A 21744-nucleotide genomic window follows, 5' to 3' on the forward strand; every position below is an offset into this window, starting at 1 on the left:
AACCCTAATAAAACCCTAATAAAACCCTAATAAAACCCTAAAACCCTAAAAACCCTAAAACCCTAAAACCCTAAACCCTAAAACCCTAATAATAAAACCCTAATTGTGCGACGCCCGATAAAAAAATTAATTTCCGCCGCGACATGTAGAGGTCGAATCCCTGTACGGGTGGCATACGAAAGCAGGATTGTGTCGCATCACATACTTCATTCATTTTGTGCTATTTATAAGAGCTTATTGATGATCAGGGAGTACGATTTCTAGAGTGAGGTACTAGTACTACTCCAAATGGAAGGGCCCAGCACGCCCCAGTTCAGGCCTCAACAACCTTTGCCCGTGCGTTCCACCAGAACTGGAGACCATCGTTGTTCAGGCCACCCAGGACATGCTCTGCTGTGTGGGGAGCTCCTGGGACAATAGCTTTCGTGTAAGGCACACCCAGAACATCCAAGCTGGTCCACATGTGCTCATGTGCTTCGCGTAGTCTAATGTCCTCGCCGCCAATGAGCAGACGCAACTCCGGCTTGTCGCGATGGACCCGAGGGAGGATTCCCTTCAGGAGCGTGAGGGCATGATTAGAGGTGAAGAACTCCTGCGAGCCGTTGTAAGTGTCGTAAGTAACCTCAAAGCCTTCCTTGGCTAATTCCGTTCTGAACGAGCCAGCAAGTGACGACAAGGCGCCTCCGAAAACATCGGGATACTTGAGACCAAGGTTGAAGGCACCATAACTGGTCAACTGTCAGTAAAAGGAACAATCTATGGGTGTTTAGCCACGTACCCTCCTGCTGAGTGACCCTCCAGCCAACGCGCTGATGGATGTCTAATGGTCCTGTACCGCTCATCAATGGCTGTGACGAGATCATGGCGCATGATGTCCCCAAGGCGGCGGCTGCCATCGTAACTGTTGATCCAGCGACCTTTTGGCAATGCCTATGAACGGTGTGAACAGATCTGTAAAAAATAATGATATCCTTACGTACCTGCGGTGCGACCAAAATCACCTTGGGCATTGTGCCCAGCTCCATTTTGCGTGCATAAAATTGGAGTGACCACAGCGCATGGCGGGAGCATGAAAAGCCCCCATGTAGCCAGTAGAGTACGGGGTATCGCTCTCCGTTTACATCTAAGTCATCGTAGCCCGGTGGTAGGACGACCAGATAGGAGCCCTGGGGTCCAGGACCGCGCGTTGGCTGGCTGTAGAGCTCATATGTAACATTTTCTGGAAGCTCCCACACGTCTGTGTCAATCCACATGTGGTTGTAGCAGTCCAGAAGGCGCTTTGGCGGAGTCCACCGGCCTGTGCAGATGAATGTAAGCATGCTCGACCATTGGATATAAATTACCAGGTTGACTCACCACCGTATACGGGGATTGGGGGATAGACTTCGTCTGGTTTGTCGATGACAGTCATTTTGGGTATCCTGACCTCAAGAAAGCTAAATTTGGGTTTATTGTTTAACGTACCAAGTATGCGCCTTATAAATATGTTGGTGGGGATCCGGGCGAATAAGCCATGAGAATTACCGGAGAGCGTCGCGAAAGTCGCCTACATAGGCGATGCTCGCCAATCCGCTTCGACGGTCGCAAGCGCGTCAACAGCGAAGAGCTGGAGTCCATGTCGCTCGAGCCACCCTATTCAATTGAGCTTAAGGCTTTCGTTCAGAAAATAAGGCGGTCCCTCCTTCTTCATTCAAGGATGAAAGAACAGAGGACAAGAAGAGAAAATCCTAGGGGAAAAAAATAATAATGCTCGCCTTCATTTCCCTTCTAGTTCAACCGCGAGACCGGCCTCAGCAGTGATGAATAGCGGCGCAAATTGAACAATCGATTGATGTTCCGCCATACTTCGGAAAACCGTTTACCAAGACACCTACCCTGCTTCCTGACCTTATACATGAGAACTCATGATGTTGATAGTCGATCCTTCCCTGCGCATGCCACAGGGAAGAGCCAGTCACTTGTCATATCATTTTACTGAAACTAGTTGGTATGGTATTCTTGGTAGATAGATATTATTAGATATATGTTGACTGGTGTTACCGCGGACACCGTCGGCTGGCCCAAATGGTAGGACCCAGTAAATACATTAGCTTAATATGAAATACATTTGGACATTGGACATAACATGAGGGTTTATCTGTGACGTAATGGATGATAATATAAGAAAGAGTGAGTTTCAGGGTATCACACTAGGACCATGAGCATATTGAACACGACTTGAGGGATTAGTTCGCCCGACCAATCTCATCATCCTGGCGACGAGGTGGCGCTTCCGGGGCAGTATTCGTCGTTGGTGGCACAGTGGTCTCTTGTGGGTGTGTGACTTGGGGGGGAGAAACCATCGCCATTTCGGGATCAGCCGGGGTAGAAGCCGGAGCAGCAGCAGCAGCAGCAGCAGCAGCGGTGGATGCAGAGGCTGATCCCGGCCGCGATTGTGGCGCCACGCTGGGCGAGGGACTAGGCTCCAACAGTCGAGGACCAGGATTCTTTGCTGGCTGCTTGCTGGTCTTGACCCGGGCGGGTGCAGGACCGAGGACCGGCGGGTACTTGTACCGAAATCCCCAGACGAAGAAGAGCCGCAGCTTGGTCCAGAACCCCATTGCCTTCCACCGCTTGCGAAGGACCTCCCCATCTGCATCAGAGCGAGCCCGATAACCCTTCCGGAAAAAGCAGAGCAGTAACAGGGTGAAGGGGAGAATAGTCAGTGACCAGCAGACAGGGAGACCGCGACGTGTTTGCCAGCCCATCATCAGGCGGCGGAATCGAATCCACGCCTCAATGAAACCTAGTATCAACCAGAGGCCGATCCAGCCGAGTGTCAAGATGAGGGTGAGTGCCAGCGGCGTGATACCCATGTAGTAATCGTCCGTAAACCAGTTGTAACCGTCATCATAGCCGTAATAGCCGTAGTACGAGCTGCCGCTGTAGTACCCGTTCCCGCTGCTGCCAGTGTAGGCACAGCTAGAAGCAGTATACAATGAGGTAGGCCGGTTGTACAAACTCATTGACTCCAGTGAGCTTGTGGGGAGCTGCGTGGGATCAACGTAGACAATGTCGATAGTGTAAGTCGTTGGCTGAAAAGGTCTCACAGAGTCGACCGAGATCGATGTAGCAACAGCCGTGCGTGGGAGCAGATCCTGTATGTCTGTAGGCGGGACAACCTCAACAGCTGTTGTTTGGATCCAGCGAGACGAGCAACCAGTGGGCGCCGAATATGTCATGTTGACAACGAACTTGGTACTGTGGTAAACGTCATCGTCGTCATAGCCATAGCCATAATCGTAGTCGTAATCATCAACCACTGACCCAACGCCTGTTGGGTAAAGTTGTTGAATGATAGTCACATCCTTTTCGGCGTCATCGTCGTCGTTGTAGTAATAGTAGTAATTTGAGGAGCCGAGGGAGGTAGCGGTGGAGACTGCCTCGGGCATGGAAGTGACGGTGGGAGTAATTTGCTCAATGAGAGTGGTGGTGTACGTTGCATAGTAATGCCTTTCTGTGGTGACCACCTCCTGGTAGTCTGCAGTGACAATCCATGGGGCAGCATAAACGAAGGAAGAGAGTTGGAACAGAAGCAGAAGGGAGATGAATCCCGAAAACGAACGTGAGGATGCCATCTCCGACGGACAACCGCTGAGAATGGTGGGTGAGGAAGGGAGAGAGGAGGGAGAATCCAAACGAGGGCAGTCCAGGGTCCATTGTGGTGTCCAACAGGGCTTATCTATAATTACCTCGAGGTTCGAGCCTCATATCACTCCACGTAGGAACTGGTGGAAATTGCTGCATCTTGATAGATTGCCTCCTCGGGTAACTGATTGGCAGGGTTTCGAAAAAGGGTCCGGAATGGAGCCTTTTGGGAGGGTTTAGCGCCGGCGCTAAGACTCACGCTTTTTTTCTTCCTTCCCCGTCGAGATAATTTCACCAGGGTCCAACAGGGCAGAATCGGATACTAAGTTGTCTCTCGTTATGATTCAGGGCTTGGAAAGTCCCATACCCTCTCTCTTCCTACTGTATACTCATAAACAAATATTCATGAGTTTCTAGGCCTCAGACCAGTCGCGATACGTTCGGATCCCTTTCTTTGCGTGGCAAACCGGACTGGGGGGCGAGAACTGTTAGCGCCTTCGCTCTTGACACCCGATTCTGTTCACGGTCGCAATCGAGTCTAGTTTATGCCACTAGATCAAACAGACTTCGACGGCTTGTTCCGAAATTCCTCCAATGTTGCCTGGCTGGCCCCTGGTGCCTAAGTATCGAGCTATCTCGTGATTGTGCCCCTGGTCGAGAAGTTGGCTGGAGTTCGTATTCCTCTTGGTCGAATCCACTCTTCGGACAAGCCACGCCGAGGGTTGAACCCTGTGCTAAAAGATGCAGCCAATCCAAAGACTCGATGGCCAGTGGTTTTGTCCATGAGGGGCCGTAGCGATATGCAGACATTTGAAGCTTTCTCACATTTGTGGCCAGTTGTCTGTGGGTAACGACCTCGAGAATCATTGAGCTGCACTCCATCAGACCGGGCTTTCTGTTCGATGGGAAGACACTGAGTTTGTCGCTTTTGCGTACCTTATATCAAAGGTTTCCGTACGGTTCAGTTGCAGTATGAGTGACGTTACATTGGGTAAATACAGTCATGAATATCGCATGCGGGCTAGTTATTCGACAGGCAAACCGTATAGGGAAAAGCACCAGTAAGTAATTATTGGTCTTCAGACCGCTGCTGTGGAGCATATCATGGCTTAGTCTCTGGGGTTATGTCGCTGCAGAGCTCCGATATTGATGCACTCGGTCTCATGAAATTCCATCGAGAGGTTCTCATCGTACTGCTGCTGAAGTCGAGGTGTATTCTTGTCTTGAAGAACTGTCGCCACTTTAGTCTCTCGAGTGGTTGTGAATGCCACCCTGACCCGAGACCTGGGTGCTAGGCCGATGCTGAGTATTCCAGTAAACTGAAACGCAGAGACCGCCAAATCATCAAGCATGTCATATGGGAGCATCATGACATCTATTGCCCCCTCCTGCGCTGTGATGCATATACCAGCAAGGACTGCTAGGTCCAGCTCGCGGCACAAGCCCACGGCGGAGATATATCGCAATGAATGTAGTTTCTCGCAGCCCGGCCATGCCCAAAATCACGTTCTACGTGTCCATGGTAAAGTTATGAATCATGATCAAGCCGCCTGTATACTGGTCCCTGAATGCAATCACCAAGTCATGTTTGCTGGAAATGATACCTGTGGAGTTGGAGACTACGAAAACACATTCTGCTTTATTTTGGCTGGTGCTCTACGTTGCTTCTGCTGTAATAGTCTGTATGTTGTTGATCTATGGGAAAGTGCTAACCACATACATTTTAAGGGTGATTTTTCCATCACAATTGGCCATTCGAGTGGTATGGATGTTAAGCTATAATCACGGCTATTCGGGAATATCTCCATAGCGACTTGCACGGCTGTTGTTCCCATCTAGAGCGTCGATGGGGAATCTGATGCCTGTAATGGAGCTGATGTTGCTCATGATGAATATGGGTAGTATCATCCCTGTATTTATTTCGGTTACTGCTGAGGACTAGCTCCCTGCCTCATAGTACAGCGTTATGTAGGGATCTGGCATTATACCAGCTGTTGCCATATGTGGGTTGATTGTAGTGACCGACCGCGTCCGAATTACGGCTGTGGAAGGCATGAATCAGTGAAATAATGACTCAGATTCAGACAGGCGATACCATGGTAGCAATATTGATTCTAATCTTGCGGTGAATCAAGAGTCACAATAATGAAAGTACTGAATAGCAGGGTAGCTCCATTCCGCATATCATGCTACAGCTCAACAAAGGCTTCACATACATTCCTTTTCAACGCAACCCAGCCCAGACTGGCAGCAGCTAGCATCCGACTGTCTCTCGAGTTTTCTTACATAAGGAGTGGTCCTTGACATACCAACGCTGTCTACGCCATGGGAGTCGAATAGCATTAAACTGTGTCAGTGCTCTTTACCCCCTCCTTAGTCAGCTCGTAATAGTTATACGTACAGGAATAGTTATGTTCCAGGAACCATTGACATGATTGGCCGCCCGTGGTCTGTAAGCTCCATAAGCAGTTCATCAATCCGTGCGATCTCAGGCTTTAAGCTTACTTAAACTCGTCTGCGTGGAAAACTGCCCCAGGCTAGAGCCTCACATCGCACCATCGCCCCACAGAAGCATATGTTGCATCATTAACTAAACCGATAGTTAAGTCTCTGGCTTATAGGTCAGTTATTATTCTTCGCTGATGTGTCTGCGCGGTAAATTCCATCACTAGGGACTTTGCGTATGTCTGTTCCATGTGGAAGTATTCTGTACATGGCAGAAAATGAAATCGGCATCCACCTCAGGAACTGTTAGCTTGAGGAGAACAACCAACGAGCTACCCTGTACACAGTTTATTGCACACGGGTGCTCTGGACAGACTGATACAATGCAGCAGTGAACCTGTTCAGAGCTTCCACCACTAGAAGCGGCCCTGTGTCCTGAACTGTAGGCAATTATTGGCATTGTAAATGTCGTTGCTTTAATTCTATTGTAAGCCTACGTTCTTTTTTGAACATGCCTGGGAATAAGTTAGAATTACTAGAGGCGGCATAGAGGTATCATGTTGTGGTACAAGTCTGGTATACTAGGAGATATATTTTTGTAAACAGTGGCATTGAAGATGGGTTGAACCTGGATTTCTGACAGGAAGAACTCAAGGTATCTCCAAATCTGACCAATAGTATTTGACCTGATATTCTACACCGTAGTGTTATTACTTAGCCCTCTCGACCAGCACATCCAGTCGGGCTTCTATTACCTCGTTCATGTCTTCCTGGTCATATTTAAGTGACTTTCCGTTTTCGTTCTCGTTTTCGGTCTCCCATTCGTCCCGGCCATTAATTCCTGTTTTGGATTTAGTGGGTTGCCCCACTTTCGGGAAGAAAAACCAGCGAGCCGAGCACAGCATAACTTCTGTGCAGAATGAAGACGTTGTGTTTCATGCCCTGTCTCCCCATCAAAAGACTAATATCGCCTGACCATATCGTCAAATGATCTGCCCTCATCTACAAGCAGGTATATTCCAATTCTACTTCATGTTAGAAAAGGTTATTTCAGAGGAAGAAGCAACGTTTAGGAGGAGGACTAGCTGATGTAAGCTCTTCGGGAATAACTAACTGTAACTAGTTATTAAATTATTCAATTTACTCAGTTAGTCTCGTTCGTGTTATGCTAGACATCTATCAATTATGCATCAACATGAATAGTGGCCAGGGACTAGTTTCCCTGTGCAGGGGTATTTATGATGGAGGATTTATGTGTATTAGGGGCTACTGACGCTTCCCATTGGCCCGCGGATCGAAGACAGCCGAAATGGTTCTGGAAACTAGTACTAAGTAGGAGTATGGCATAACCCGTTCGGTTACGACTTTTGCTATTCTTCTAATCTGCCAGTGTTCCTGCCGGTCGGCATAACTTCCCATGGGTCAACATGCGATGGGGCTGCGGCCAATTCGTCCTCAAGTCGTCTGAAAATCCTCCCAGCATAAAATCTGGGTCATTGCCCTTCTATCCAGTAGATGTAGTCTGCTTACCCCTGTTTCCGTTCTTTTCCCCTCCCCCTCCAAATCCTTCTACTATAGCGAGGAGGGCCAAGATGGGTGCATCCGATACCCTCGCCAACCCTGACTTGGAAAAGGGTCAGCCGCCCGCGACTCTGCAGCCTACCGAACTGCATCCAGACAACGTCGTAGATTATGATGGCCCCGATGACCCCGAAAACCCATTCAACTGGCCTCGCTGGAAAAAAGGCCGCCAGTTAGTTCTCATGGCGTTCAACACCTTTATCACGTATGTCTCGCTGCTGCTATGTTTTTGCTTATCATATCCTCTTCCATGCTGTCCGTTCTCGGTGCTAATAGCTAATGCCACCACGTTAGACCCTTGGCTTCCTCCATGTTCGCCCCCGGAGTGGAGGACGTTATGATCGATTTTCATTCCACCAGTACCATGCTCGCCTCCTTCGTGGTGTCTGTCTATGTCCTGGGATATATGATCGGCCCTTTTTTCATCGCCCCGCTCTCGGAGATTTATGGTCGGGTGCCCCTCTATCATGCATGCAACATCCTGTTCCTCATCTTCACCATCGCCTGCGCCGTAGCCCAAACCATGCCACAGCTGATCGTCTTTCGTCTCCTGGCTGGTACCGCTGGTGTTTGCCCCCTCACCATCGGCTCAGGCACCGTGGCCGACATGGTTCCCAAGGAGAAGCGCGCCGGTATCATGGCCATCTGGGCCATGGGGCCCATCCTCGGCCCCGTGGTAGGACCGGTAGCTGGTGGCTTCCTCGCCGAAGCTGAAGGCTGGCGCTGGGTGTTTTGGGTGATCGCGATCGCTGTAAGTCCAGACTTCCACACTCCAGCCCTCCTCCTCCCGTCGCCCGCTAATACATGGATCGTCTTGGCAATAGACCGCAGTAATGAGTATTCTGTGCATGATTTGGTATCGCGAAACCTATGCCCCCGTCATTCTGGAGCGGAAAGCGGCCCGGTTACGCAAGGCTACGGGCAATCCCAACCTACGTTCGGTCCATGACCGTGGCCAGCAGGCGCGTGAGCTCCTTCTGATCGCATTGGCTCGCCCGCTTAAGCTCCTCGTCAAATCGCCCATTGTCCTCCTCATGGTGCTCTTTGCCGCCATCACCTATGGGTACTTGTACCTGATGTTCACCACCATCACCTCCATCTTCGAGGACGTCTATCATTTCTCCCCAGGCGTCGCAGGCCTGGCATATCTGGGATTCGGTGTGGGCTGTCTGATTGGGCTCGTCATCTGTGGCGCCGTTTCCAATCACATTGCGCGCACCCATTCGGCCAAGGGGTGTTTCACCCCAGAATCACGCTTGCCGCCCATGGTCTTCGGCTGTTGGGCCATCCCCATCGGCTTGTTTTGGTACGGCTGGGCAGCCAAGGCGCAAACGCACTGGATCGTGCCCATCCTCGGCACTGGTGTCTTTGCCATTGGCCTGATGACCGTCTTCATGTCGGCCAGTACCTATTTGGTCGACTCCTACCTCCGCTACGCCGCCTCGGTGACGGCCGCCAACACGGGTCTACGATCGCTGGTTGGGGCCCTGTTGCCCTTGGCTGGACCTTCCATGTACGATGCCCTGGGCTTGGGATGGGGCAATTCTCTTCTCGCCTTCATTGCGCTCGTGATGTGTGCGTGTCCGCTGTTCTTTTGGCGGTACGGGGCACGCATCCGGACGCACCCTCGATTTCAGGTCAAGTTGTAAAAGATACCCTAGACGTGTATAGACAAAAGCATTCATAGAATAATGTACATAGAACATCCTATATTACCAAAGTTATATCCGAGTTACCACCTTCCCCCACAATGTCTCTTGTTCGTATGAGATGGACGAGGTTACATATACCGACGGTGAGTGGAGTGTTCCGAGTGACGTTGACTGGCTGCATCTCGTGAATATAAGATTTTGATAGAGCGGCGGCTGGTACGTATAATGTGGTTAGAAAGACCTTCCATCAACTTTTTTGTAATTTAGTTTGTCCAGATCACAGTCCTTCAGCAAACGGACCTGGATCAATTAGCATCACCTTTGGCCCTTCAATTACACCGATGCACTCACATTAACTGCTATGATTGGTGGCGCGTCCTCTGCCACCAGCCGGATGAAACAACTGCTCCCGCAGGTCCCACAAAACTCGTGCTTCGCCTGACGCCGGCCAAATTGGTACGTCCGGGTTGTTTCGTCGCCGCTCTCAAGGGTGAAGTCTTGGAGCGAGGGGTACACGAGCAGGTACCCATTTTTGCTGCAGATAGAGCAGTTGCAGTCGACGACAGGATATTCGGACAGAGGCGGAGACAGCGAAAAGCGGAAGCTCACAGCGCCGCAGTGGCAGTTGCCTTTGTGCATGCTCTGCTCTGATGTTGGGGTAGGGAAGAAGGACATGATGATCGGTTGATAGGTTTGGGCATTTATGGCCGTGGAATGGAACTTGTACTCCCTTCAGCCACCTCGTCTTCCAGGGCTTTGCGCTTCTTTTAAAAGGAGTGCCGTAAGCAAGGCTATCCCCGCACCAATCTCACATCAGCGCGGATAACCGCAGCTCCCCGCCAATACGCCTGATGGTAGTTTTTCTTCGCTCTATCAGAGGCTTACTATCTTCCGGGTCTTTTGATTACTTTGACGGAACCATTCTCTTCTTTCATCTTCTTCATCTCCTTTTCATCTAACTCTTTATTTATGCATTATCTTTCTCTTTTGTTTTTCCCTCGGCAGTTTTCCGCCAGACTCTCTAACCGGTTCTGTTGTGGAAAATCAAATTTTTGACAAATATTGATCCCATATTTCTCCCAGTACATGAGCCACTCTAGAATATTCTATATTCTTCATGAGGCTTTTGTCTGAATGCCTTGGACGCGTAATGCCGCGATGACACAAATTGATCTGAAGCACGCGTTTAATATAACCCCGATATCTACTAGGAATAGAGGTTACAGATTGATAGGATAATTAGATAGTTAGATCAAATATTAACCTTACACATAGAGTGTGAGGAATATATTGACCAGCATGCAACTAGACCGCAGGTCCATCCCACACCGAACCATCTCAGCACAGGTAATATGGGATACCTCTGATACTACTTTTCTACCACAGGGCTATATCTGCATATCCTGCGCGGGAACTGCCTGGAATTAATTCAATCTGATTCCGTTCAAAGGCATAGCCGCCTCAAACTTTCGACGTAGGATGGTGTCTAATACAAATTCATAGACGACCCATGATATCCGGGCCTACTACCGTGAGACCCAACTATCGGGAAAACTGTCAGCATGAACACGGCCCTTTCAAGACACTACATTATCCATTTCCTGAACGATTCACTAGATCAAGATATGAACTACATACAAAGAAACTCTGTCTCAGGTACAACTCCCCTATCTACGCAGGGCCGCCCAGCTCCTCCAGAAGAAGCCACTCTTCTCACCGTTTCCCTTCAAACTATCCATGACAAGTTATTAATCTGCAGATAATATTAAACTAGGTATACGATCACCAGGAACGGAGGGCCACTGATCGCGGCAACTGTTCGGACTCGGTAAAGGCGCGCTCGGAATTCCCCGTTGACGGAGCTGTCCTCGGAGGCAAGTCCGTCGGGACTGGGCTAGGTGACTGAGTATTAATGTAGAAAAGTGACTACTGCCTCAAATGTTCCAAATCAACCTCTTTGGTCAACAAAAATGGGCACGCAAAATGTCCACCTGCTCTCAATCTCATCACACTAACCGTACGCGCTCCATCCTCCATGCCGCAAAGAATGGCAAATACGCTGTCGGCGCCTACAACTGGTACATATTCCCCCGGAATCAGTCTTCCAGCCCAATCCTCTCCCACTACGAGACCTAACAAATTAACCAAAGCTATAACACCGACGGCATCATGGCAGTCATCCGCGCCGCCGAGCGCGCGCACAGCCCCGCCATAATCCAACTCTTCCCCTGGACTATGCACTTCCAGGGCGCACACTTCATCCGCTTCGTCGTCGCTGCTGCGCATGCCGCTTCCGTCCCCATCGCTGTGCATCTAGATCACTGCATCGAACCCGATGACATTGATTTCGCTCTCACACTCCCCTTTGATTCGATAATGATTGATGGGTCCAGCATGGATGAGGCTGAGAATGTCGCGCTCTGCGCGAGCACGGTAGCCAGGGCGCATGAGTGCGGTATGGCGGTCGAGGTTGAATTAGGGCGGATTGAGGGTGGCGAGGATGGCCTTCCTAACATGGACCTAGGCAGTGTGATGACGAGGCCTAGCGATGCACGGGTGTTCCTGGAGGCGACTCAGGCGGACTTTTTGGCGCCCAGCTTTGGGAATGTGCATGGGGGCTACGGGGTTGTGGGAGCGGAGGGATGTTGGGATTTAGAGCTGTAGGCTACTCCTCATTTCTCCAATGTGGTTAGGTTGGGAAGATCAAAGGGCCACTGACTGCATTCATTACTGTGCAGGCTCCAACAGATCGAAGAGGCCGTCCCGTCCACTCCGCTCGTCCTGCATGGTACGCATCCGGTCTCGGACGAGCTTTTCCTCAGGGCAATTGAATGTGGCATGAGCAAGGTGAATGTTAACCGGACGGTGCGCGACAACTACACGGCGTTTGTGGCGGAGAATGCGGGAAAGCTGGAGTTGACGGTGCTCAAGGTACGGGCAGTTGAGATCTACGCTGAGTCGGTGGAAAGGGTGATGAAGTTGTTTGGCTCGGCAGGCAAGGCTTGATCCCGCTTGAGTATTCATAGAGAGTGTGGTATCAGTGTAGATTCTTCCCGAATTGGCCTGTCAAGGATGCGTGCACCGAGTATATACTCCAAAACCTAAGCCGATATCAGATTTTCCTAACTATAAGATCGATGATTATATGTGCAGAACGAAGGAATGGACACCAGTAGTATGTCAGCATTCTCTTCTTTGCAATATCCATTAGTTACATGTCCACATCTCACTCACTAACCGCCCAAAGACCAGTAGTTGAGTGATTCTTTCTTTTTGAAAAAGTAAAACAAATCGACTGGCGAGGCGATCAACACGCGGGAAAGACGGATCTAACCGAACCCTTCGGTAGCGGTCCGATGGGTTGGCCCGGCCATGGCCGACCGAGGGTGGGGTTAATGGCTACATTTTTGAAATAGTATATGGAAAGAGTGAATCACGAGTATGAGCATCCCAGCAAGCTCAACTGCACAGCCTCGACAACACTCTGATGTAGCTGCCTGGCACTGGAGTGCCTTTCATCTAGTTGGAAAAAAAGTGCTTACAAACAGTAGATGAACAAAAGGTCTCAGGGCACTCAAAATGTGAGAAACTGGTAACGATCATGATTTGAGAAGGTATTGGAATAAATGAGTAGATAGGGACGCATGGCTGTTGTTGTCTCCATAGGTCTGAGATGTAGTTAATTATATATGGTTGGCAAATATGATAACTATTGAATAATTACCTGGTCTTACATTATCACAACCAGAATTGATAAAACATTCCTATAATCAAATATACCATCCTTAATTATAGTATTCGTAGGTATAAGTCAAGCTAATCAACCATTGACCTAGGTGGGTGAGCTCAATATAATTAAGCGGACGTCGCTAGACATAGAACGGCTCATTGTATGTTCTCAATGAGAGCATTGCTATACGCCTTTACATCGTCTTTTGATCTTCCACGATTTCAACGTAATGCTAGCGGACAATCCGATAGTGGTAGTTCTGGGACACCATACTGCTTTGCGGCATCAGCGAAAAGAGTCTTTTCCGCATCCGCATAGGGAATGCCCTCAGCCCGCCTTTGCAACCCCAACCGGTGCTCGGGCTCCCCAGGAAACAGCACCTCCGAAAATCCGGGCGCCGGACTAACCCCGTGCACACGTTGCGCAAGTATATCCATTCGAGCTTTGAAATCCTCCGTGCTCATGATGACATCGGGCTTGACAGCAATAAAGCAGTGGCCTACATTCTGGGGCTTCGTATCCTTATACTGGTCTCCAACCTGTCCGCCAAACTCGGCGCCTGCCAAAACGCCCGACATAATGTCCATAAGAATCGCAATACCGGATCCCTTCGGCCCTCCAATTGGCGCCATGCTGCCATTTAAGGCGACATTTGCGTCCGTTGTCGGGTTCCCATCTGCATCTAGGGCCCAGCCCAGAGGGATAGGCTCACCACGGCGTGCAGCGCGTCGGATCTTTCCCTTGGCAACAACAGAGGGCGCCATGTCAAGAATATATGGCACCTCCGTGTTTGACGGAGCACCGGCAGCAAACGGAGAGATACCGAGGAGCGTTTCTTTCCCTCCGAAAGGGGGCATCTGCTTGGCGGAATTGGTGAAGACAAGCGAGATCATATTTGCCTTGAGTGCTTGGAGGACGTATGTTGCTGCCATGCCAAAATGATTGGAGTGGTTGACCGTTACCATTCCGATGCCATAGATTCCTGCACGCTTGATAGCTTCGTCCATACCGCGAGTTGCGACGACGAAGCCAAAGCCGTTATCTCCGTCCAGGTGTGCAACTACGGGGGTTTTGTTGGTGATCTTGATGCTTGGCCGGGCGTTGACCCGGCCGTTGCTAACGCGATCAAGGTACTGCGGAAGCCTTGCAAGACCATGGGTATCCTATCATCTGTTAGATAGTACTAGAAACAAAGTACTTGGGATTCTTACGACACCGCGGACATCGGCCAGGACTAAGCACTCTGCCATCGAGCGTGCGTCCTCTGAATCGAGGCCTGCTTTAACGAGGAGCGCAGCCGCGAACTCCTTTGCTTTTTCCGGATCGGCGTAATAACGTGACTGTTTAGTGGAGGACATGTTAATGGTGAGAGGAAGGAAGTGGTTAGATACGTGCAAAACCTTTCGGCGTCTGAGGGAGTATATTTATATAGCTGCCAAGGTCGGAAGTTCCGAGAGTCGGATGAGGGGGTTAGGTCGGTTAAACGCCGACACTCACCCCACTAGTAGTGTTTACGGTAATTTATTGAATGGGACAGGGTGCAGTAAGTCCAAACTCGCCATTTTCACATATTTCTCAGCGGCAACTATCTTGGAGTATTTTTTACTGTGAGAACAAAAACATGTACTCGTCCTCCGGCGAAACTTCAAAGTCAAAACGGACCAGGTCTTCCTTGTATGGAAACATATACGTGCTTGTAACCCTACACCCGACGACCACATTAGCAGCTTCCTAGACACTTATTAGGTTGCCGCTCACCAGTGGTGTTCCTTGCTTGCCTGATACTTCTCTAGGTCTGCAAGAGACTCATGAAAGCTCAAAAGCGCAAACTCGAACCCCTTGCTTCGTTCAATGGGGTCGGTCATTGAGGGCCCTCCCACGACTAGTCGATGTCCTTTCACGCAGTCCATGTCTTTGAGCTTTTTGAGTTCTCGAGCGAAGGTCTCTTTATGCGCCGCAGTTACATCGGAGCGGAACTTGAACATCACTAACATCAAAGAAGTCTGTTAGCTTGTGAATACGCGGTTAGAAGAGAGCCAGTGTACCCATGTGCACGATTGTCATTTCGCTCTGTTTGCAGATACCGTGGGCGCTAGTTTCTGTCTTTGGGAGATGAAATGATCACTAGAGTAGAACTAGCCAATAACGAACAATTTTATATGGACATTGGGTGTACTAATACATAAAGACATGTCCCGGCTCTAACCGTTCACGGGGTAGGAGAAGATAACCTCATTTCTTCGGCGTTTTGCCGTTCGCCTCCTGCCCCGAAGAACCCCTTATCACTGCCATGGCTATTATCCGAAGCCCTGACCGACATTACCGTTCATAGTACTAGGAGACCGTGTTGAGACTAGTCCAGCCAAGTGCTGCTTCAGCGGGGTTGAAGTGCTCTCCCCGTGGGGTTTGACTGCTTGGCATCCCCGTGGGGAAAGGGTATACTTGATGATGGGTATCCCATGTAGTGAAGCTGCCGCAATGATAGTTCCTCCGCTACTGTCTCATTTCAACAGATACCACAACTTCTGCTTGGAAAAATCTGTTACTCACGTAGTTACACCATGGAGCACAAATCCGTCGAGCATACCGAGCTTGTCAGTTCAGGCAAAAGTGGTCTCGAGCCTGACCGACTAACGCCTGCCCGGACAATGACTCCCGAGCAATTTGCCCTGGCAGAGAAGAGGCTGAAGAAGAAACTGGATATGCGTCTTTTGCTCTGTGTCTGGATTATTTTCGTGATGAATTACCTGGATCGAGTAATTTCTCCCTCCCTGTGCACTTTTGACTGGGCCTCATGATAACTCGACTTATGTGGTGTAGAACAACATATCCGCTGCAAAGATAGCCGGCATTGAGGGCTCCCTTGGCCTAAGCAGCACGCACTATGCTACGGCCGTGGCTCTGCTTTTCGCTGGTTACGTGCTGATGCAAATCCCATCCAATATTTTACTGGCCAACCTACGCCCTTCACTCTACATCCCGTCCGTTATGGTCATCTGGGGCATGCTCTCTGCGCTGGTAGGAGCCGTCCACAACGCAGCCGGTTTGTATGCTCTCCGGTTCCTGCTTGGGTTTGTTGAGGCAGCGTTTTATCGTAAGATTCCAACCTCCTCCCGTGTGACCCTCCTGACATGACTCTAACAGCCGGCGCGCTCTTCCTCATCTCATCCTGGTATAAGCGTTCCGAAATGGGAGTACGTAGCGCCTTTCTCTTCTCCGGCTCCCAGCTGGGAAGCGCATTCTCCGGCCTTATCGGCGCCGGCATTACGAGCGGTCTAGACGGGGCCCGAGGGCTCGAATCATGGCGCTGGATCTTTATCATTGAGGGCTCAGCAACCATTTTTATTGCTCTTATGGCCTTCTTCATCCTCCCAAACTACCCCTCGAATACCCCATGGCTAACCCAGGAAGAGCGCGCCGTCGCCGAATGGCGCCTAATTGCGGATGCCGGTCAGGTTGACGAAGATGATGAACGCTGGAGCTACGGATTCCAGATGGCTTTTAGCGACTGGCGGTTGTACGCCTTCGCGCTCAGTTTTCTTTGCATCCAAGTCGCGAGTGCGACGTCCAACTTTTTTCCCGCCGTCGTTAAGACGCTAGGTTTTAGCACTGTTAATACCTTGCTGCTTACTGTCCCACCCTACATGGTAGCCCTAGTCATCTCTATAGCTAATAATTGGTCTGCTGATCGGCTTCGCAATTCGTCCTTTCACGCTATCTGGCCACTTTCAGTTGCGATTGCCGGTTTTGTTATTGCGGCCGCTACGCTAAACACGGGCGCGAGGTACTTCGCCATGATTTTGATGGTAGCCGGGGGGCATGGCTCGAACGCTGTCGTGCTGGCCTGGACGCAGAAAACAATGCTTAGGCCTAGAATTAAGCGGGCGTCGGCTGTGGCATTTGTTAATGCCTTTGGGAACCTTTCGCAAGTACATACCAACCTCCTTACCTTCAGCGAACGAATCAAATAAAAGGATTACCATGCCAACAGTGCTTTTGCAGATCTTCTCCTCGTACTTCTACCCCGACAGCTCCGCTCCGCGGTACGTGACCGCCATGGCAGCGAACTCAGCCTTCTCACTCGGTGCGATTGTGCTAGCGCTATTCATGCGATTCGTTCTCCGTCGCGCTAATCGGCGCATCGATAGGGGGGAGACAACCGTGACGGAGGAGATGAGAGGTCACAGCAAGAGAGAGATCGCTGGTGTCTCTGATGAAGAGCGCATTGCGCGAAGGGAGGGGTTCCGATACATTGCCTAGCCTACCCAAAAGCTAGCGCATTTTGAGGACCGGATGAGTCACTGCTCTTCCAACATCTCCATGCTGCTTTGTAGTCACTTCTTTCTGGCAATGTCATCTTTCTAGTTCGGTGTGTGTTCCCTGATTGGCCACAGTCACTTCAGATATATATTTGGGCCTCAGAGTCATTGAAGAACGTATCCTTTGAGTAATCAAACTACTGGTTACAATTAGACAAAACGAGACAAATCAGCTTTCTTGGGATCTCCTTTGCTAAAGCTGCCTCCTCATGGACGGATATACTACCAGACGAGAAGGACCAGGTAGCTAGGCTATTGCAACCACGCTTAATATCACCTATAATCTACCCTTACCGCCCCCTAAACTCCTTGAAGACATCTTGTACACTCCTTCCCGCCCTAATCCCCTCTGCACACTTCCGATCGGCCTCCACAATTTCCGGAATAACATCAAGCACCTCCTCCACCGTTTCCCTTGGCACACGCACAACTCCATTCAAATCGGCCACAATGTAATCACCCGGGTTAATCCAAGCCTCCTGATGTTCAGAGTGCAGCCGCACGGGAACGTTTACTTCAGAAGGCCGACAGACTGCCCCGCCAGCTGTTGTGCCGGCATATCTGGCGAACAGCTGTACCATTTAACGTAGCTGTTAGTCGTTGTTGGAGCCAGAGCGCCAACGTGTTGGCCATGATGACTTATGAGGAAGGAGAAGAAATATGACATACAGGAAATTTTAGGGCTCGGTGCTCTCCTAAATCTCGTACACGTCCGTCAATCACTACCCCCGCTGCACCTACCGCCTGTGCCCGCAGCGTCATCAGCCCACCATAGACGGCGTTTACCTGTGGGAGGGGCTGGGATATCACAATCACAACTCCGGGTGGGACCATATCAATCTACCTCATAGAAAACGATCAGCCAAGTAAGAGCTGTGAGTTTGGATGCCCAAGAGACGTCACGGACATAGTTTCCACCGAGTCTCGGCGCAGCTTGGTCGTCTTTTGGCACGAATTTCACCGTAAATGCTTGGCCAACGATCTTGGTCTCTCCGGCTTGGTAATCTGGTGAATAGAGGGTGAGGCCTTCGAGGAACCCTCCGTCTGGGTGTTTTAGTTTGCTGAGGCCGTCGGCAACCTAGTGTAAATTAGCATTGATGACGAGCTAACCAAAAAGTACCAATGTGTTGGGTCTGTGCATGGTCATGGTCTTACGTCGCAAGCGCCCCATTGCTTGAGACGCTCGATGATATCTCGTGAATTGCTCGTAGGAGTCATTTTTGAGACAAGCCCGATAGTAGTCGGTGAAGATGATATTTGGCTGAGGCCGCCGAAATTTATTCAATTGCCTTTATACGATTTGCTGGCGTCGTGAATGGGCGATATCGGGAATATCGGCTGATCCGACGGACTTCGGGGGGTTGCCGTCTCGCGGGGGAGGCTCGGCCTACGCGGACTACATGAGTGTCCTTGATGAACGAATCAAATAGAATAATGAGATAGTCGAGCAAGGTCATGATATAGTTACACTTCATATACATAATGGAAAGCACTTATCCATGCTACAGAAATGATGAATTTGACGGTCTTCTGGGGATCAGCTCATTCTCCAAGACCACCTACGGCAAAGTTACCCTAACTATCAAAGCCCCTCAAAAGCTCGGAAGTATCCCAAACTGGTGGCTGGGTAGCATCCGAGCCCCAATCACTGAGCCAGCCGAGGTCAAACAAATCTCGTAGGATGCCCAATTCATCTATTAGCAGCGATCTACCGTCCTCTTGTGGCACCATGCTAACTCCAATTCCAAGCTGTGTTTCAGCGGGAGGAGGTGTTGTAATGTCATCCGCAGTCGCAGATCGCCTTTGGTTCTCAGCGGTCTCGCGCATAGTTTCGTGGGTTAGGGCAATCAGTCGTGAGAGCTTTTCGCATGGCTCCTCTGCTACAGACCACCGCTGTTTAAGGAAGGTAAGGAGCTCCAAGGCGGAGTCTACACGGGATAATGGAACGGTCGCTGGCGTCAGGTCTCTCACCGCTGGGTAGGCCCAGAGGCAATACAGAACTGTGATGGCAGCAACAAAGATAGTGTGGGCAGAGAGCCACGACCACTCCATGTTCCTGAAGCGGTGAAGCTCCGTGTTGATTTGGATTATCTTCATTGCGCTACCAAAACAAGACTCTATGGCTGCGAATGTCGGATATGGAAGTTGAGGACTGGGTCGGTAGAGAAGCATGATGCACTGGTGAAATTTGATCTCCAATCGTTGCACGGTAGTTCCAGATAGTGAGCTAGGACCGCACACGGAACGCCCGCGCTGCTGAGTGTAGACTTCAGTTAGGAGATTCTTGCAGGCTTGATCTGTCTCCCGTTGCCAGGAGGATATGTTTGATGGCCAGGGAAAGCGGCGTGGTGAGCGAGAAACGCGGTATATCATGAGCTTGATCTCAGCAGTAATTCGGTCAAATCGTAAGGAGTAAATAAATGCTAGATATGTCGACGGTATCTGCTCGAACGGATGGTGCGTCATTTTTGCACTATCCCACCTGGTTGCTGCTTCTTCAACTTCATCACTTGCATCCAGGCCTGGGAATGGCTGATCAATGGCCTCATCTCTGAGGGTCAATGGACGACCGAGAATAGTGGTTAATGTCCGATCCATTGAATAGGCCGACCAGAAGATGGCGCTACGTCTTTGTGCGGCCAGACGGTATGTCGCCGAATTCAACTCTGCTGCATCTAGAAGACAAGGTCAGACATTGGGGCGCTCACATTTCGTTGCGTCAACTCACATTCATTCCGCCGTTGAAGTCCAAGGTCCAGACAGCTTGCAATGATAGTGTGAAGTAGATACCAAGCATTCAGACCCTCTGGACTGTAGAAGCTGTGAAGAACCATCAGTAACAAAATTTGCACACCCTCCATGCTGTCCTGAAGGCAGATCTGGGAACTGTGAGTCATGGCAGAGACGAAAAGATCGCTGGAATCAAAATCGGACCCTAGGCGTACTTCAAGGAACCGTGCCCCCAGGGAAAGAACAAGGCCCACTTGCGCCGCAGCTAATCGGATCGGAAGCGGATGGTTCCATGTAGAAGATTCATTATACTTCTGAATCTGGCTTAGGAGCTGATAAAGCCCTTGCTGTGAGATGAAAGGATAGAGATATGTGCCCTCAAAATAAGCCTCAGCGTATTGCTGGCATTCGGCCGGAGAGGGTAAAGGGATGGGCGGAATGCTAGATGCATCTGAGCTGAGCGCCCGTCCTGTCGCTGTAGGCGGAAGCACGCGAGGCTGTTCATGCGTGCCTTGGCCTTGAAGTAGCGACAGTGGGAGGCCTTGTGATTGCGGTGCGCTTTCATAGATAAGGCGAGCAAAAGAAATACCAGATGATGGACCTAGATATTTAGGTTCTGTGTTGTTGGCGAGCGACAGAAGCCCAACTTCATGGGCCAGTGGTTGGTTGCGAGTGATCTGGGTCGAGCCCGAAACGGCTGGTGACTGCACGGCAGGGCTGTGGTGGTCTTCACCCAGGTGAATGCCATGATTCTCGACGACTACAGGGGCCGGTGTTGGACTTGCATTATGCCCATCAAACAACGCATTTTGATCACAGGCGCTTCGGCTATTGTCGGTACTCTCAGCATTATCAGCATTATCGCGTAACGGCAATGGCTCCAGTCTTTCCAGCTCTCGAACACGCCGTTCGAGATAGTATAATCGACTAGCAAATCAATGGATATTAGCAGACGGCATAACACCAGGGAGGAAAGCCACCTTCTGGACACAGCAGACGCAGCTCTCCCTTCCAAACAGTCCACACCAGCTCTCGCGCAATTCGAGCATGCGGGTACGGCGCCATCACAGCGGACTTTTCGCCGTCGGCAGCGGACACAAGCCGAAGGACGCCGTTTATGCCGAGTCGGGGCAGTTGGGGTCCGCGTCTTAGAGGTTGTGTTTGCAGAAGGGCGGACCAGTTCGGTTGGATACGATAGTAGGCTCCGCTGCTCCATCCTGGCATATCTGGCTACAATACAATACAGGGGTCTCGAGGCCGAAGAAAAGACGGGCAGTGAGCGGGTATATCGTTGTCAGAGAAGGCAACAAGTTGATCGGGGGGCGAGGAAAGACAGCCTAGTAGTCAATCTCGGCTGGCAGCCGAGCCGAGGTGCGCTGCAAAATATGTATTTAGTTTCGGCATCGGTCCGTTCGCCATTCTAATAAGTAGACTCGAAAACGCCAGCTTCGGATAGATCCGATAGACCATGTAGCAGTCTTCAGTTCTCAAACGAACTCCGCTCTGCCGAACTCCCAGCACAGATATTTGCGGGGTGAGAGTGGAGATGCTTTGATCTGAGATCCGGGGAAATCATCAAAATACACTTTAAGAATAGCAACTTGGTGGGACTGCCGGTAGTCGCTGGTGTCTGCAGTTTTCCAATTATGCCTTTCAAGTT

General features: G+C 50.4%; 13 protein-coding genes across 13 annotated transcripts; 5 read left to right on the forward strand and 8 right to left on the reverse strand.

Moving 5' to 3' along the window:
• Window positions 1-385: 385 nt before the first annotated feature.
• AKAW2_70001S (uncharacterized protein) lies at window positions 386-705 on the forward strand (the record flags this gene model as incomplete). The annotated part of the gene is made up of 3 exons (XM_041682534.1): window positions 386-427; window positions 485-604; window positions 664-705. The coding sequence occupies 3 exons, from the start codon at window positions 386-388 to the stop codon at window positions 703-705; spliced, it is 204 nt and encodes a 67-aa protein (XP_041546885.1).
• Window positions 706-756: 51 nt separating this feature from the next.
• Window positions 757-1411, reverse strand: AKAW2_70002A (uncharacterized protein; the record flags this gene model as incomplete). The annotated part of the gene is made up of 3 exons (XM_041682535.1): window positions 757-930; window positions 981-1297; window positions 1357-1411. The coding sequence occupies 3 exons, from the start codon at window positions 1409-1411 to the stop codon at window positions 757-759; spliced, it is 546 nt and encodes a 181-aa protein (XP_041546886.1).
• An 814-nt stretch (window positions 1412-2225) lies between these two features.
• Window positions 2226-3617, reverse strand: AKAW2_70003A (uncharacterized protein; the record flags this gene model as incomplete). The annotated part of the gene is made up of 1 exon (XM_041682536.1): window positions 2226-3617. The coding sequence occupies one exon, from the start codon at window positions 3615-3617 to the stop codon at window positions 2226-2228; it is 1392 nt and encodes a 463-aa protein (XP_041546887.1).
• Window positions 3618-4170: 553 nt separating this feature from the next.
• AKAW2_70004A (uncharacterized protein) lies at window positions 4171-4509 on the reverse strand (the record flags this gene model as incomplete). Its single annotated transcript, XM_041682537.1, has 1 exon — window positions 4171-4509. One exon carries the CDS (start codon window positions 4507-4509, stop codon window positions 4171-4173), a length of 339 nt encoding a protein of 112 aa, XP_041546888.1.
• Window positions 4510-7664: 3155 nt separating this feature from the next.
• AKAW2_70005S (MFS transporter) lies at window positions 7665-9302 on the forward strand (the record flags this gene model as incomplete). The annotated part of the gene is made up of 3 exons (XM_041682538.1): window positions 7665-7858; window positions 7948-8404; window positions 8478-9302. 3 exons carry the CDS (start codon window positions 7665-7667, stop codon window positions 9300-9302), a joined length of 1476 nt encoding a protein of 491 aa, XP_041546889.1.
• A 234-nt stretch (window positions 9303-9536) lies between these two features.
• On the reverse strand, window positions 9537-9980 carry AKAW2_70006A (GFA family protein; the record flags this gene model as incomplete). Its single annotated transcript, XM_041682539.1, has 2 exons — window positions 9537-9605; window positions 9657-9980. The coding sequence occupies 2 exons, from the start codon at window positions 9978-9980 to the stop codon at window positions 9537-9539; spliced, it is 393 nt and encodes a 130-aa protein (XP_041546890.1).
• A 1494-nt stretch (window positions 9981-11474) lies between these two features.
• On the forward strand, window positions 11475-12311 carry AKAW2_70007S (class II fructose-bisphosphate aldolase; the record flags this gene model as incomplete). The annotated part of the gene is made up of 2 exons (XM_041682540.1): window positions 11475-11965; window positions 12044-12311. 2 exons carry the CDS (start codon window positions 11475-11477, stop codon window positions 12309-12311), a joined length of 759 nt encoding a protein of 252 aa, XP_041546891.1.
• Window positions 12312-13256: 945 nt separating this feature from the next.
• AKAW2_70008A (Ldh family oxidoreductase) lies at window positions 13257-14393 on the reverse strand (the record flags this gene model as incomplete). The annotated part of the gene is made up of 2 exons (XM_041682541.1): window positions 13257-14198; window positions 14247-14393. The coding sequence occupies 2 exons, from the start codon at window positions 14391-14393 to the stop codon at window positions 13257-13259; spliced, it is 1089 nt and encodes a 362-aa protein (XP_041546892.1).
• A 244-nt stretch (window positions 14394-14637) lies between these two features.
• On the reverse strand, window positions 14638-15099 carry AKAW2_70009A (Dabb family protein; the record flags this gene model as incomplete). Its single annotated transcript, XM_041682542.1, has 3 exons — window positions 14638-14737; window positions 14794-15022; window positions 15081-15099. The coding sequence occupies 3 exons, from the start codon at window positions 15097-15099 to the stop codon at window positions 14638-14640; spliced, it is 348 nt and encodes a 115-aa protein (XP_041546893.1).
• Window positions 15100-15596: 497 nt separating this feature from the next.
• On the forward strand, window positions 15597-17006 carry AKAW2_70010S (uncharacterized protein; the record flags this gene model as incomplete). The annotated part of the gene is made up of 3 exons (XM_041682543.1): window positions 15597-15791; window positions 15856-16129; window positions 16180-17006. 3 exons carry the CDS (start codon window positions 15597-15599, stop codon window positions 17004-17006), a joined length of 1296 nt encoding a protein of 431 aa, XP_041546894.1.
• A 10-nt stretch (window positions 17007-17016) lies between these two features.
• On the forward strand, window positions 17017-17295 carry AKAW2_70011S (uncharacterized protein; the record flags this gene model as incomplete). Its single annotated transcript, XM_041682545.1, has 1 exon — window positions 17017-17295. The coding sequence occupies one exon, from the start codon at window positions 17017-17019 to the stop codon at window positions 17293-17295; it is 279 nt and encodes a 92-aa protein (XP_041546895.1).
• A 349-nt stretch (window positions 17296-17644) lies between these two features.
• Window positions 17645-18572, reverse strand: AKAW2_70012A (RraA family protein; the record flags this gene model as incomplete). Its single annotated transcript, XM_041682546.1, has 4 exons — window positions 17645-17926; window positions 18024-18194; window positions 18262-18432; window positions 18510-18572. 4 exons carry the CDS (start codon window positions 18570-18572, stop codon window positions 17645-17647), a joined length of 687 nt encoding a protein of 228 aa, XP_041546896.1.
• A 357-nt stretch (window positions 18573-18929) lies between these two features.
• Window positions 18930-21308, reverse strand: AKAW2_70013A (fungal specific transcription factor domain-containing protein; the record flags this gene model as incomplete). Its single annotated transcript, XM_041682547.1, has 3 exons — window positions 18930-20029; window positions 20083-21011; window positions 21076-21308. 3 exons carry the CDS (start codon window positions 21306-21308, stop codon window positions 18930-18932), a joined length of 2262 nt encoding a protein of 753 aa, XP_041546897.1.
• Window positions 21309-21744: the final 436 nt, after the last annotated feature.

This window comes from Aspergillus luchuensis, chromosome 7 (assembly GCF_016861625.1).
Source record: "Aspergillus luchuensis IFO 4308 DNA, chromosome 7, nearly complete sequence".
Classification (NCBI taxonomy): Eukaryota; Fungi; Ascomycota; class Eurotiomycetes; order Eurotiales; family Aspergillaceae; genus Aspergillus; species Aspergillus luchuensis.